The sequence below is a fragment of the Pseudonaja textilis genome, chromosome 1, assembly GCF_049901715.1.
Source record: "Pseudonaja textilis isolate UNSWEBS1 chromosome 1, rPseTex1.2, whole genome shotgun sequence".
NCBI lineage: Eukaryota > Metazoa > Chordata > Lepidosauria > Squamata > Elapidae > Pseudonaja > Pseudonaja textilis.
The window spans coordinates 226,949,869-226,966,458 of record NC_141990.1 but is presented as its reverse complement, the minus strand read 5'-3'; the positions used below and the strand labels follow the sequence as shown (position 1 = coordinate 226,966,458).

The 16,590-nt window shown below is 39.7% G+C and overlaps 1 protein-coding gene across 2 annotated transcripts in view; it reads right to left on the bottom strand.

Annotated features, from left to right (window-relative positions):
* Positions 1-3,973: 3,973 nt before the first annotated feature.
* CD6 (CD6 molecule) overlaps positions 3,974-16,590 on the bottom strand; it is a 46,835-nt gene continuing 34,218 nt past the window's right edge. Inside the window, exons 5-10 of one of the 2 annotated variants that reach the window (XM_087920813.1) lie at positions 16,446-16,580; positions 15,198-15,305; positions 9,595-9,690; positions 8,108-8,215; positions 5,418-5,557; positions 3,974-4,841 (exon numbers count right to left, since the gene is read on the bottom strand). In XM_087920813.1, the coding sequence (XP_087776939.1) occupies positions 5,424-5,557; positions 8,108-8,215; positions 9,595-9,690; positions 15,198-15,305; positions 16,446-16,580 (581 nt within the window). In that variant the 3' untranslated portion in view covers positions 3,974-4,841; positions 5,418-5,423. The remainder of the gene's footprint in view (positions 4,842-5,417; positions 5,558-8,107; positions 8,216-9,594; positions 9,691-15,197; positions 15,306-16,445; positions 16,581-16,590) is intronic. The other variant, XM_087920812.1, reaches the window with a different exon arrangement.

Here is a 16,590-nt window from a genome sequence, read left to right as displayed (position 1 = left end):
AACAATTGGGAAAAGTTGTGTTGGAAGAAATGTCCCTCTGGGTCCAGTTCCAAGTGGGGAGAAAGACACTGGAAACATAGAAGCTGTTTGGAAAGATGGTTTAATGGTGGACAGGACCACATGGTTTGAGGTCCTGGGCAATTGAGCACATGGGTAAGAGACAGATTTATACCCTCTCTTGCGCTTTGAACTTACTTCCTGTCCTGTGAAAGAAATGTATTCTGATTGGTTGTCAGACTCCCATGCGGTCATTCAGGGGTAGCTTTGTGGGTTTTCTTGAGTCCCAGGCTTGGTTGGATCTTGCTGGGTGATGTAATGAAGGGGCTTTGGGCAATTCCTATTATAGCTTAATGGCTTTGTCCTGGTTTGGATCTTGAGTGAGGGCCAATCCTATCACCCTGGAGCTGAAGGTCTTTTGTCTTGTAGATAAGCTGGCACGAAAATATCTAATGGGGCTATTAACAAAGGCGGGGGCTGCTTTCCAAGAGCATGTTTCATCTTTTCTCATCCAAGGAGGTAGAATATTCTGCCTTTTTAATATTTCCTAGAATATTTCATTCTTCTAGGAGAGGGGTGGGTGCTAACTTTCTACAGTTGCTTTGGAGCACACAAGGGAAGATGAACAAAGCATCTTTCTAAAACTCTTTAATGCAATCATCTCCACACCCCAGTATTGGTTTGTTTTCTTCATCAAGGTACCTTTTGTTCCCAAATCCAAAACACCAAAGAAGCCAACAAAATAGACCCTGAATTTTATTCAAGGTGGAGTTGTTCCAAGTACACTAAATTGGTATTCCAGAGCCATGTCTAAAATCCTAAATTGCCAACACGTTCTAACTCCCTCTGTGGGGATTGTTAAACTCCAGGCAGGGGAGAACTGTTTTGACCCCAAAGACTGTTTTGTTCAGTTTTCTCCATTGAATTATTGTACAACATTCGGATTGGTTTCCTCTGAATTGTACAAATCTTTTTTTAGGTATCAACTCAAAGGGCTTAACTGGTAGAGATTCTTTCTCTCTCTGTAGATGGAAAAGGTGACTCTCAATATAAATAAGTTGCAGTTGAGAGGTGATGTGCATATTATTATTCTGTATGAGACCACAGCACTTCTGCTGGGTGGTAAAATATTCAGCTCCCTTTTGGGTGTTGGTATTGAAAAACTATATAGATGTCTACTGACTCAATATTCACTCCCTGTCTTCATTCAATCTTTTGGTGTTACTGAACATTCCTTTCCTTTGAAGTAACTCTTCCTGCCAATCATTTACAATCCCTTATCATTTATATTGGGAAAAAAATAGGAAAAAGATGACTAGGTCAGATCAAAGGCTTCTCAAGTCTACTATTCCGTTTCCCATAGAAGCTTCTAAGAAGACCACAAGGAAGACATCAGAGCACTTCATGCATCCCAGATCGGACTAACTGTTTTTGGGCTGGTGGGCAGTTTGACAGCATGCAGGGGATGGGCACACAAAATGGCTGCCATAAGAGACTTGTCTAGACAAAAAAATGGCTTCAGTGAAGGAGATCGCCAATCCTAAACTACCTCTTTGCCCAGAAACTGACTTAGCAGCCAGAATGTTGGGATGCTAAAGGGTATTGGTGGAAATAAATATGCCAGTACTTTGTTTTGTCCAGTATATGTATGTGTGTATGTATATGTATTTGAATGTTATTTGGTGTATAGAGCTATTAGGCATCAAGGGAGTTATCTAGAAGCACCAGAACTATTACCGTAGGAGATCATGCTGTTTGTCTGTCCTTTATTCTGTTTATGAGCAATTGATCCTGAAAAGAATACTGCCATGCTAATGCATAGCCCAGATTTTAATAGAAACAGTATTGACACTTTTGAACTAGGTATTGAAACTGATTCTTGAAAACACTGAACAGCTAAGGAAACCAACAATTGGATCATTTAGCAAATCAGCCCGTAGTTCTCATTTAAGGCACTAATGACCAAGCTCAAATTATCCTACTTTGGACACTTTATGCAGAAACCCAGTTCTTTGATGCTGGGAATACTGAGAAAAGTGGAACAGAAAAGAAGGGAATGACTAGAAGTATTGTCAGGGATGGGCTGCTGGGGGTTTGTAGGGGTTCAGGAGATCCTCTAGCTAAGATTCTGCACAGTTGAGAGAATCTTCAAATCCCACTCCTGGCTGGCCCTGCCCACCCCGCCCCACCCCCTCCCAGGAGTCCCCACGCAGCCCGTTTTGGATGCAGATAAGTGCATGGCATGCATGAAGGCTTGGGGAGGGCAAAAAATGGGCCTCCTGGAAGTTTGGGAAAGCTGGAAATGGGCCTGTTTCTGGCTTCCAGAGAGCCTCCCGAGCTCAGGGAGGCCGTGTTCGCCCTCTCAGAGGCTCAAGGAAAGCTTCCAGAGCCCGGGGAGGGCAAAAACGCCCCCTCCCCACGGTGGTGCAGGAGGCCGACTAGGCCATGCTCACCATGGCCATGCCCACCCAGCAACCAGGCAGAGAAGCCATTGCTAAAAATTTTGAAGGCCACCCCTGAGTATTGGGGATGGATTTTTTATAGTGGGGATGGGTACACTGGTGGAAGATCTGAAGCAACAGGTTAGGGACAGATCAGCATGAAAAAAAAATCTGCCTATGTTGTTGCTAAAAGTCAATGCCAACTTTATAGTGCGTAATCAACATGCATAGGCATCTTATTGCAGGTGTGGTTCAGATCAATCCAATGAAGAAAAAGGATGCTTCATAATAAAAAAAGCTAGGGTGAGATCAGGAAAAATGTAATTAGGGATAAGCAAATAGAATGAACGCAGGTGCCAATCATATTGCAACATTCTATTTGAGGTCACAGTGTCTTCTCCACTTGCAAAATCTGCAAAGGATATTAAAAAAAAGATGCCCAAACCCAAGGCAAAGCTTTCTCTCTTTCTCTAGTGAGATAATTACACAAATGCAGCAATGCTGCTTATACTCCGAGAATGAGTAATAAGAATACATACAGTTTCCTTTAGATATATATACTGGTATATATATTATGCTTATATTGTTAGAGTCTTCCTGTTCTAGCAACTGTGCACCTTACTCTGTTTTGAGAGGCTTCACACTTGACATTCAAACAAATGCTTTTTGAACAGTGTTTTGTCCTACTTCTAGCTCATTAAATCACAGAGTTACACACATCTCAGAGGCTTTCCAGAGAAAAACAGTGATCTTGCTGTGAAGGGGCTGAACATCACTACCCATTTCCTGTACACAAGAACAAAAAGAAAGTTTTCCATACTATAATTACTTTGGCATGGCATACCAAGTCGTAATTGGTCTAAATACGGCTTACTGAATTAACCAAGGTAGGCTAGTTCTTGCAGTACATCAAAGTATAAACCATCCTTTCCAAGCCATAATTGCAAAGGTTACACAGCAGATAAGATACTAGGCTAAAGCCAGACAAATTACATTCTGTCTGCAATAATCCATGACACTAAAATGGCAGCAAAGAAACATAAAATGGTCTCTTTGCTGTCATATAGTGGTTTTTCTAGATTTTGTAGATGATACATGGTCGCCCTAGTCTTGTTTGATGGGTCACTTAGGACATTTCCAAGCTGAGAGGAGTTACCAATAAAAAGAGATGGTCTAAACAACCTGTGTCTCCTTCCTTAGTAGAACAAGAGGTGGGGAAATATAGGAGAGTTGATGTCTGGATCTCTCCCTTACCTTTTACAAATGGGGAAACCTAGTGATACACTTGCTCTGCCTCTCTCACAGATGCACAAACTCGATTTGGAAACATCCTAGGCCAGGGGTATCCAAACTTGGCAACTTTAAGACTTGTGGACTTCAAACACTCAGAATTCCTAGCTATGTTGAAATTGAAGTCTGCAAGTCTTAAAAGTTGCCAAGTTTGGATACCCCTGGCTTAGGCCTTCTTCATTGATCACCATGAGGTGCTTAAGTATAGATTTCCTTAATCTTTCCCTTCTTGGTTTTTTTGGGGGGGTGATTAGAAAATTGGAAAATGTGGGAAGATAACAGCCCATACATAGTAAATACAAGGCAGTGCAATTTTTCATGCACATATGCACATAATTTGAATGGCTTGACAGTTTCTGCCATACATTTAGCATTTCATAGCTTAGGCTTTCAATATTAAAAACCTACACTGTCCTTTTAGAATCTTTTAAGAGAGAGAAGCAGCATTGGCATCTAATTTCATCCATGAGAGAATCCCATTGCTTCCCAAAAAACACTAAGCAGCCTCAGGCCTTTAAGCTAACAATTTCCTCAAAGACAAAACTGGCCTCTTGGTTCCTGGAAGAGAGGTCCTGAAAAGGTGGCAGCAACATCCTAACAAGGTGATGTGGCTGGATCATTCTGCTCATTTGTGTTAGCTAGTATTTTGAAATTGCATCTTGGTTTGATGGCACCTCACTGTGTGACAAAACAAAATCAAATAAGGGGAATCAAATTCAGAATTCAGTGCTAATCCTAACCCCCCACAGAGTTCTCCCATGGTAGGGTAGGATAGAAATATGTGTCTTTATAAGGGTGGCATATTTCTCATTGAACCAGGGAGGGAAATGGTCATTGATGCGTCTTTGCAATTGCTGAAGATCCTGAGATCCTCTGGTCTGTTTCTTCAATGCTGAGTCCTCAAGGCTGAAAATGTGGGAAATGGTCTCTCTCAGTTCTCAGGATATTGTTGCCAACCTTAGCCATTTTTGTAGGAGAGGCCAGGCATGAAGCTGTCTCCTTTCAGCAGCCCAGGGCCTTAGGATCACATGTTATGATGTTCACTGCTATCTAATGAATCATTTCCAGAGCCAGTCAAGCTGTTTGACCAAGGTTTGGCAAAAACTGTTAAGCCTGAAGCAAAAAAAGGAGAGAAGAATAATCAGCTCAGGATCCAAGAACCAAAAGGCAGTATTGCAGAATAAGGTGGTTAGGAGATTAGCTGAGAAATCTGGTGATCTAATTATATAGCCAAGTAATCTTTTGGAATGAATGGGAGAAAAGTATTGCTATGAGAGATGAATGCTCTGACAAGCCCTTCCTGAACAGCCTTTCCCATTGAACTAGAATTCCTTGAATTCTAACCCCAGCACATCTGGAGGGAGACAGGAGGGCAAAGCTGCTTTAAAGGATATTTCACCCAGCTGTGGCTATAGCCACAAGCAGACGACTGCAACATGAAGGACCTATGCTTACATGAGGATGACAACAGATTATAGATATATAGATATAGATATAGATAGATATAGATATATAGTTATAGATAAATATAGATAGATGTAGATATATATAGATATAGAGATGTACATGTACATGTAGAGAGATATCTAGATAGATATTGCAAACTAAAATACCATCATATATATGGTATTTTACATTGCAATATCTTCTATTAACAACACACTAATTGACTAATTAAAGGCTGTGCACCTGCTTTTAAGACATCCATTCTTCACCTGCAAAGGAGGGTTCCTCTCCTTGTTGCTCCACCTGTTGCTGCGGTTTGTGGATATTCTCATACCAATCTGCATCTCCAGAAGAGGTGCTATCACTGTCTTCAGCAGTAAGATCTGTTGGAGAAAACCCCGAGTCTTTGAATGGAATCACAGAGCTACAATTTCTGCCCTTCTGAAGCACGCATGCTGTGTCCTATGAGTAATGCCCAGTGGCTGCTAAAGTACTCTATGATTTTGACCAATGTTCCTCCAGCTGGTGGAAGATTGCAACAACAATAGGAGATTGCAACAACTACCACCACCTGTGATCTGACCAACATTCTTCACTAGAGCCCATTTATTTGGTAGCAAGGAAAAACAATAAGCATTGTGTGGGAGATGCTACAAAACTGCTCCTCAGATACATCTGAGAGAGTAGAATAAGAGCAGCAAAGAGACACTGTTCCTTGATTTCAGGAGGGAGGAGAAAAATTCAGGATCCATGTGGCAAGAAAAACAAAAGGAATTCTTATAAGTAAACTCCCTAGAAAATGATGCAATACTGTACTTTATTTGGAGCACTAAGCCAGAAGTTTATTATTATTGTAGAGGCTTCTCCAAAAATAATGGTCATGTGGGAATACAGGAGTGTGATATCCATAAAGCATAGCCCATAAATGTGTGTGGAAGGGATGAATATTAATTAATTTTATTTGTGTTTTTTTACACCTTGTCCCAAACTAGTTTTCTCCTGATATATTGGACTTCATTTTCCATAATTTCAATCCCATATGGCAGCTAAAGTCCCAAACACTGGGAGGGCACTAATTTCAAGCAGTCTCTTGCACATTCATCTTCCAAGAGTTTAGTTGCATTTTTATAGTCTTAAAAATAGGGAAGTGAATGTAGAGATGATTGACTAAAATGTGACAGAGGAAATGGAAAACAACAACAGCTATTTTAGTCATGGCCATCCTCTTGGGAATTTCCATTGAGAGGTATACTTCCTCAGATATTGATGCAATATATAACCACCATGATTAATATCTATTGATAGTTGCATCTAATATCTAATACTTATTGCATCAAATGAGGATTTTATTTGACAGGGCAAATCAGCTGAATGAAGCCTGAGTATGCTCAATGACAAGAGAATAATGACTGGTTATTGTTCCTGGGACATAAAAATGTTACTATTGTGGAGAAACAATAGTACACATACAAGGATTTCTGCTAGTTGTCTATAAAAAAAGGAAAGCCAGCATCTGCATAGCTTGTTATTTGTCTTTACATGCTTTCTCTTGACAAAAGATTTACTAGTACCTACTTGGCTGAGATTACTCATACATAGTTAAAATGGAAAAATCATTTCCTCCCCCACCCCAAACCTGAAACCCAAAATAATGAAGTCAGGGGCTTTAGCAATCTTTGGAAGCTTTTTTTAAAAAATTGTCCCTAAAATCCCCTAAAACCTTAACAGATAATCAGAGTTGGAAGGGATCTTATAGGTCATCTAGTCCAACCCCTTGCCCAAGTGGGAGACCCTACATCATTTCTGACAAATGGCAGTCCAATCTCTTCTTGAAGGTCTCACCTGATGGCGCTCCCACAACTTCCAAGGGCAAGCTGTTCTACTGTCAGAAAGTTTCTCCTTATTTCCTGGTTAAATCTCTCCTTGTTCAGTTTCCACCCATTATTCCTTGTCTGGCCTACTGGTGCTTTAGAAAATAGCTTGACCCCTTCCTCTCTGTGGCAGCCCCTCAAATATTGGAAGACCGCTATGTCTCCCCTGGTCCTTCTCTTTACTAGACTAGCCAAGCCCAGTTCCTGTAACCGTTCTTCATATGCTTTAGCTTCCAGTCCCCTAATCATCCTGGTTGTTCTTCTCTGTACTCTTTCTAGAGTCTCAACATCTTTTTTATCATGTAGTGACCAAAACTGGATGCAGTACTGTAGGTGTGGTCTTACTAAGGCTTTATAGAGTGGTATTAGTACCTCACTTGATACCTTTAAGTATTGCATGTGAGATCTAATTTTATTGGGAAATGATGTGCTAGACAGCAGGTGGGAGATGGGGAAACCCATATCGGCATTCCCAATTTTGTGTCTTTCAGATACATGTTTGGATTATGTAGACTGCAGTTTCAGGCAATAATATAGTTAAAAGCTGGGAAATTGGGTGAGCTTCAGTTTCTTAATGTATCTGAATGGCAAAGACTGGGAAACATAGATAACAGTATAAGATAGTAATAACACCACAGCATAGGTTCTCCCAAATGTTATATCAGAATCCGAATCAAGCTGCTAAAGGACAGTTTTATACAGCTATTGTTTCCACTTCTCAAACTCTCAAATACTATTAGAAGGTAATCTATAAGGATTCCCACCACCACCACTTCTGCCAATTTGAAATGATGAATACAAGGGATGGAAATCATTGTTCCATCCCAAGGTGCTATGGATTGGAAAAAACTTTGTCCTACCAAACACTTCGTACAACAGAGAAGGAAAAAGAATAATAAAAAATAATCCAGGATCTTGGAACTAGCTAAACTGCCCCAGTGCTAAAAACAACCAATGGATCCTCATCTATCCCAGAGGGTATAAAATGTGGAAAGATATCTGGATATAGTAACAGTGAGGAAGAACTGGATATGGTACAAAAAGATAAAAAACGGCTCTCACCCTGTTGTCGATAATCCTTGGGATGTTTGGTCTCCTGGCGCATTGTCAGTTTGGGGAAGTTGTGAGGTGGTGAAACTTGGTCACCAGTTACTTGGTAGTGAAAAGAAGCTGAAAACAGAGTAATAGTCCATTAAACTCTTAAAAATAGATCTTGCGGGGAGGGAAGAATTGGGTCGTCACACCCTTGCTTATTTCCTTAGAAGTTTTAATGCTGGGAGATAATATCACTTTCAGGAAATGAGCTATTGCTCAAGCCTTGTGATTGTACAATTAAAACCCTGTTTAACATCAGGCTGCTGTAGATCTTTAAATATATCCGATTTCTGATAACACTTGTCAATCTGCAGCATTTGCAAGGAATCGCCATTCCATCAGAAATTTTCTTTTCTGCTGAGATGTAATGGATTTTGTCTGCTAAGGGTGATGTTGTGATGGACTACAATGAAGTGACAATTTTGCAGAAAGGCGGGAGCACATTCCAAAAAGGGGGAAAAGACAAGGGACAACACAGCATGGAGTGGGATTGTAGAGAAAGGAAGAGATTTAGGATAGTCCCTTCGTAGACTCTCCTAGGGTACATCCATTAGTGTTAGGGTAGGATAGATTTAGTCTGGCAAGATTCTGTCTATTTGGTGTGAATGAATAAATAAAGAACTGAATTTGACTGGACTTAAGTCTAGAATCTAGGTCACTTTGGGCTGGGTCTGATATCAGCAGATGAACAAAGAGATCTGCTGGCCAGAAGGGAGTGTCTTGTCATGCTCCTTCACTTTCTCTATCTATAAATAAAAATAGAAGATCTGTTTATGGTGCTCATCATGCTGGATAGGCATCAAATCCCCTATTCCATTAAGAGTTTTGGTTACTCTATATGGTTGAAGGCAGGGCATGCTGGGTATTTTCCTTAATAACTGCACACTTTTGATCCATGCAACAGAACAGAACCTAATGAAACACTGCCATTTCTGCAGCAAGTCTTACTGTTTGGTTAATGGATTGCTTATCAGACAGAATGCTCACAATTAGTACTGGGAATAGCAGGCCATCTCAGAATGGAGATGTCTGATTATTATATTTAGGTATAATTTCTGCATCGTTATTGACTGATGTCTAAAATGTGTCTTAAAGACAGTTGTATAATTGCCAGGAAATAAGGCCATTTTACATGTGTTGCTCTGACTGTATGTACCCAAGATTGGGGTTAAAATAAAGGTCTGGGGAAGAAGTAATTATCTTGGGAAAGAAGGCCTTTTCCCCCCTAAACCCAGGAAGAACACCTCCAGGTTTGAAGGAAAAATACTTTCTATAGCTCGGTACAATTTTAATAGAAATCCTTCCTTGGTTCTTTTTCATCATAGAAACTACAATGAAGGTTGACCCTGAGTTTTGAAGAAAAAGGATCTTACAGACTGCCTCAGTCTTTGGAATAACACAACATTCAAGTGCATATAAACTGGGGAGAAAGATAGCCAAGGGGGGTTGCTCACTATAGAAATTAGAGAGAGGCACAGGGGGCTTCTTGCTGAAATCATAGTCTTCATAATCAGAATCAGAGTCTTCATGGGCTGCTGAAGGGGTCACATCTGTTTATGGAAGAGAGAAGAGAAACAATTGTCTGAGGAAACCAGCAGAGTTTAGAAAAGGCAGCACCTAAAATACTCTGCTATGGTGTAGGACTGGCTCTTTAAAAGACTGGAGTCGCAATTTCAAAACAAATCTTCATTATGCAGGTAGTCAAAAATTTATGTTGCTAAGTGAAACATTTCTTAAGTGAATTTGGCCCCATTTAATGACCTTTCTTGGCACAGTTGTTAAGTGAATCACTGCAGTTGTTAAGTTGTTAAGTGAATCTGACTTCCCCATTGTCTTTGCTTGTCAGAAGGCCGCAAAGTTGATCATGTGAGGCCAGGACCTTGCAACTGTCGTAAATATAAGTTAGTTGCCAAGTGTCTGAATTTGAGCATGTGACTATGGGGATGCTGCAGTGTGAAAAAATAAGGCACTTTTTTCAGTGCCATTGTAACTTTGAGTAGCCACTAAGTGAACTGTTGTAAGTCAAGGACTACATGTAATTACCATACATTATCATGGATGGCCCTTGGATGTGCTCATAAAACTAATTCATTTAAAGGGATTTATCAATATTGCGAAACATGGATTTCAAGAGAAAAAAGCTAGTTGGATTATCAAGGATTTTCTTTTTAGCATTAAGCACTTTTATGATTTTTATGATGGCTAGAAGGGATTTTATATATGCATATATGTGTGTGTGTGTGTGTGTGTGTGTGTGTGTGTTTTCTTAAGTTTTCGCGGGTACTTACATGTATGGTATTTAGCTTTGTTCGGGTATTTTCCCATGTCATTATAGTTGTGCTTTTAAAGTTGTAGCAACGTTTCAGCAGAATCTCATCTGCCATCATCAGGCTTCTGTATTGTGTTCATCTGTGAGTCAGACTTTCACAGCCATTCCTGTTTTAAATTTGGTGCTAGCCTACTGCTGTGCCACCTGGGCACAAACAGACCCCACCCCCCCATACCTTTAGCTCAAACACACCCCAAACAGGCACCCAGATGAAACCTAGCTTCCTAATAAATGATAGCCATCTGTTTACTCAAAGCCAAGCCACACTAAAAGCCTCCAATACAGGAACACAATGTTGCCAGCCAATCAAGACAAAAAAAGCTACAAAACAGACAGAATATATTAGAAACACCAATCAAGCAGAACACAGCAAGCTCCAAGACCAATAAACACAGACCAAGACTCCCAACCAATCAGGATGAAGATAAAAAACCATTTGAACACAGCAGTAGGCTAGCACAAAATTTGAAACAGAAATGGCTGTGAAAGTCTGACTCACAGACGAACACAATACAGAAGCCTGCTGATGGCAGATGAGATTCTGCTGAAATGTTGCTACAACTTTAAAAGCACAACTATAATGACGTGGGAAAATACCCAAACAAAGCTGAATACCATACATATAAATACCCACGAAAAGAACACACACACACACACACACACACAATATATATATATATATATATGTGGATCTTTGGTTGTTCGGGTTTTCTCCGCGTAAGATTCAAAGTATCTAGGCAACGTTTCGATGAAGTCTCATTCATCATCTTCAGGCTTCTGTCTCCGGCTCTGTGCTTCTCAGAGTAATGGAGATTGCAGCTGCTTCCTCCTTTTAACTGCCAGTGGGGGTGGGACTTGATTGGGTGGGGGCTTGGCTGTGTTCTGATTGGGTGGGGGTGTGTTCTCATTGGTAGGGGTTTGGCTGTGTTCTGATTGGTTGGGGGTTAGCCGTGTTCTGATTGGTTGGAGGCGTGTTCTGTTCAGGTGGGGGCTTGGTTGTGCTCAGGTTAGTCTTAGTTGCTGGGGATTTGAGCTGGAGAGTTGTGATCTTGCTGTTTGGCTTCTAGTTCGTGGTCCTGCTGCATCTTCATAGTGGGTGTCGGTTTGCTTCATGTATGGCTCAGAGGGGTTTGAAGTGGGTAGTGATGCAGCTGCAGTGCAGCTTCTGGTCCATGGTCGTTTCTCATTTTCTGAATGGGTGGGAGTCTGTTTTCTACATGGAAGTGTGGTGGTGGCATCTTGTGTGGCTCTCATGGGTGTGGGTCCGGTGTCCTTTTTCATGTTAGGTACTCATCTGTTCATGAGGGCGGGTTTCCAAATGGCTGGAAGGCGGGAGGTGTCATCTCGTTTGTTCATGCTGTGTGGGCGTTTTTCTATCTCTATGGCTTCTCTGATTATTCTGCTGTTGAAGTGTTCGGTTTTGGCGATAGTTCTGGTATTTTTAAAATCAATTTCATGTCCTGTGGCTTTGAGGTGTTGGACCAGGGAAGAGGTCGTTTCTTCTTTTTTGATTGAGTTCTTATGTTCTTCAATGCGTGCACTTATTCTTCTGTTAGTTTGTCCAATGTATGTGGTAGGGCAGGCAGTGCAGGGGATTTCGTATACTCCTTAGTTTTCTAATTCGATTTTGTCTTTGGGGTTTCTTAGGATGGTGGATATTTTTCTGTTTGTGCAGAATGCTGTTTTGATGTTGTGTTTTTGGAGGATCTTGCTAATTTTGTCTGTAGTGCCTCAAATCCCCCAGCAACTAAGACTAACCTGAGCACAACCAAGCCCCCACCTGAACAGAACACGCCTCCAACCAATCAGAACACGGCTAACCCCCCAACCAATCAGAACACAGCCAAACCCCTTACCAATGAGAACACACCCCACCCAATCAGAACACAGCCAAGCCCCCACCCAATCAAGTCCCACCCCCACTGGCAGTTAAAAGGAGGAAGCAGCTGCAATCTCCATTACTCTGAGAAGCACAGAGCCGGAGACAGAAGCCTGAAGATGATGAATGAGACTTCATCGAAACGTTGCCTAGATACTTTGAATCTTACGCAGGAGAAAACCCGAACAACCAAAGATCCACATACAAATACCTAGAACCTCAGAAAACAAATATATATATATATATATATATATATATATATATATATATATATATATATATATATATATTATAAACTATATATATATATATATACTATATATCTATATATGCTATATATGCTATATATGCTATATATGCTATATATGCTATATACTGTTATTGTTCTGTTAGCTGCTGTTTAAATTCACATCAAGGGTTGTCATTTAACACTTTTTGTTTATTATTATATTGTTGGAAGTTACGATTCCTCCTCTTCTAGGAAAATAGCTCCCACCCTTTGTCAAGTAGGGCTGTTAAAATAGCTAGAGCCAGCTTACTTTTCACAACAAAGGAAGGAGAAAATTACAGGCATGAGATACAGAGAAAAAACCCTACAAAGTAGTTAAGATCCTTTCCCATAGAAATCAAATAGATGGCAAGCTATAAAAAAAAACTTGTGAAAAGCAAACCAAAAGGCATGGCAGGAAGGAACCATGATAGCAAACAAGCAACTGCAAAGGATCAGGACCATAAAACCAAGATCCCAGGAAAAGAGACAGGAATTCAACACAAACAAATCAAAGACTTCACTTCCAAATCAAAGGACCTGAAAAAGTATAAGAAAGGGGTTTTCTTACCCACTTATTAGATTAATCCTAGGAATGCTGTGAGATTTCTTTTTACCTGCCTTCCTATTAATAAACTGATTCTGACTTTCAACGCAGCTGACCAAATCATTTTGCATTTCTCCCAGCCAGGAAATTTGAATCCACAAAAGGAAAGAACTTTGCCTATTCCTTAAAGGGCAAGGCTTCTTTTTTCTTTTCCTCAGTATTATGCACTGTCATAGGCGGACGTGTCAGGGCAACGCAAATATACATTTGATATTCCAGAGGTATTATCTCTCCTGGTTTTTTTTTTTATTTCTTAGCATTTTTCCTGAAGATGCCAGGTGTAGATTTTTTAGATCAGCCAAACGTTGGTTCATTGATTATGACAAGAATTGACCAACCAGCTTGTCATCTAAGTGTGATATTATCTCTGCTAATATGTTGAAATAAAAGGAGACTTGTGGCATATTAACATTTAATCCAACTGAATCCAAGTGAAACTCAGTGGATACAAAACACACATTTTCATGAACATTTCTTGTTCATTTTTTTTGTCCACTAGTAATTTCAGCAGATTATTTTGGCCATTACCTGTCCATGTACTAATGCTGTACTCACAAGAATATCCTCAAATACATTCTACATTATGTGTATACGTATGCACAGCTGTGCATGTGTGCCTCTGAGATAGTGTTGGTTCCTGGTGAGTGCCTGGACAAATCCCTGCAATTTTCTTGGCAAGATTTCAGAGGAGGTTTGCTTTTGCCTGCTTCCTAGGGCTGAAAGAGAGACCCAGTTGGCTTTGTGCCTAGGGCAGCACTAAAACTCACAGTCTCCCAGTTTCTAGGCTATTGCCTTAAAATGGATCTCATTCTGCATGATATAACTCTACAGTATTCATTATTTAACAGTTTAGCCATGTTTTTATAGATGGTTGTGAGCCTCCTAGAGTCACAGTATGAGATAGGTAAACATATAAGTCCTGTAAATAAACGAATGGAATTGTGGGTTAATATTTATGTAATTGAGGTTGATTAAGAAAAGTTCCCAGAACCTGCCTATATGAATTTATTTGCTGTTGGGTAAATATCTTTTTGACATGACATTGAATTTATATTTGATCTCAGTTGTTTTGGTTGTATTCATGAATCTATTCCTAATATATTTCCTCTATTTATACAAACGTCTCCTTGAATACAGCATTGAAAATAGATGATTAAAAGGGTGTATCTTTAAGATTAAATATGTACCTTTCTGTATATCTCCCATTTTCACCAATGCCTCTTTTTCTGGGTTTTTGGATCAGAATGAACAGAGTTCCCAATCTAAAGGGTTTTTAATATATTTTACTTTTAATTGCTTTTTTTTTTTTGCTTTAGTTAGTTTTTAATGTTCCTTGTTCTTTTATATTTATTGATTCTTATGTTTTTGTATTTGGTCTCCAGAATCATGTTGTCTACGTTAGGCAGCCATATCAATGCTTCAAACAAACAACAAATACTGATTTTAATAATATTTGAATCAGTGTAATTTTAATGTTTTAATATTTTAATTATTTTTACTTTCTTTATAATGTGCAAGCTACCCAGTGGCACCTTGTGAAGGGAGATGGGCAGCATACATATTTAATAACTAAAATAAAAATTGATCTGATGCAAAAAAAAAATTCCCAAACATGCATAAAGTACTCTAACAGAAAGGACTGTTAAGCATTCTTTGAATTTAACATGCACATTTTCAGCATTTGGCTGAGAATTGGGGATAGAGCTGAACAGTGAAGACTTTCTACCCAGACAAATACTACTGGTAACTTAAAAGGACAGATTTTCCCCTGAGAACCTCAAAAGTTGTTTGTTGGCTAGTTTGCCTGCTGGTGTCCTACAGCCCACTATGGACAACCAAGTCTGATGAAATTCTAGCCTAATTGATCAGAGCTGGAAAAAAATTAATTGTCCAGGAGCAAACAAAAGGAAAAAAGTGAGAAGAAAGATAGTAAAGATAAGAGAACGGGTTCAGGCAGGCAAGAGCTTTTAATACCTTCTGTTTTGGGGAGGCTGAGGGAGACATCTCCTCCAGTGGTTAATTTCTGTACCGTGTGATTCATCAGGACGGGGACAGATACCGGAGCAGAAGAAATAACACAATCTGCAAATCAAAAGCTCACTATATAAGATCACTGGGAAAAGGCCCCCCAATCTCTTCTTTTACCCATAGGTTTTCTTGCTTTCAGAGGACACGTCTGTAGTAAGATCTTATTCGTTATATACATCTGTCACAGATCTATGTATTCCACTTGCTACTTCACTAGCTACGCATCTGCCTACTTCAGTTGAAAAGCACATGACAACATGCCAGACACTAGTAGGTTGAAGGTGATTACAGCTAAACAGCACTTTGACTTTGATTTCCATCTGGAGCTTTAGAGCAGGAATGGAGCACTTGACTGTTTGCAACATGTTGAAGAAGCCGCAGCCCTTCTTGGAATATTAGAGCTATGTCACTTGGCTGCTTTAAGGTGGTCTGCATGGGTGCATTCACACTCCCATAAGCTCTAATGCATCTTTTGGCAATTAAATTCAAAGTGTTGCACAATCTTAAGCAGTATTGCATTAAAAAAAACCCACTTCTTTTATCTCTATATTCCAATACAAATAAATCCGACCATGCAGGTATCATAAACAGGATAATATAAAGGACCCTGAGAACTAGTGGCTGCATTAAGTAGATCTGTAGAAAGGCTCTCTCAGCCTCTTGGCTAATTAGTTATATTTTGCGAGATGTGCAGCTATATAAATATGCACATTCTTTTAGCAGATTGAAATTTCCGTTCTAGCCTAATGGAGGTTTTCAGAAATGGCACACCTATAACAGCACGGAGCTTATGCTGTTGCTTGCTAGCTGTAGGAATTCTTTGCAGAAAGCCTTCACAATTACTTCATTTCAGCAAAAAGGGAATTGGCTTATATTTCAAATCACAGTTTACTCCAGTGCAATGCCCTCTAAATAAGACACATTAAAAATCCCATCCCACCATAGTTCTGAAACTTTTAATATGTTGTTCTCTCCTTGCTTTTTAATCATAATATTAATATTTTTACTTGGTTTATTTTTAGATTACTGTTCTATAGGTATTTTGTTAATTGTAAGACATCCAGAATTAAATTTTGCGAGATGTGCAACTATATAAATATGACGAATGAACAAATGAATAAACAAAATATTCCTTCTAAGTCACTTCTCCCCCCCGTCCCCCAGCACTTGTGATCCCCAGGACATGAAAAGTACCATTTTTCTTCTGTCTTTTCAGCAGAAGGATAATAATCACAATGCTCAGAAAAAGGAGAAAACCCAGAATGATGCAGGTGATCCGCAGTTTCCGATCTGGTGATGTTGCTTTCAGTTCTTCAGGAGTTGTTAAAGCTGCAAATGG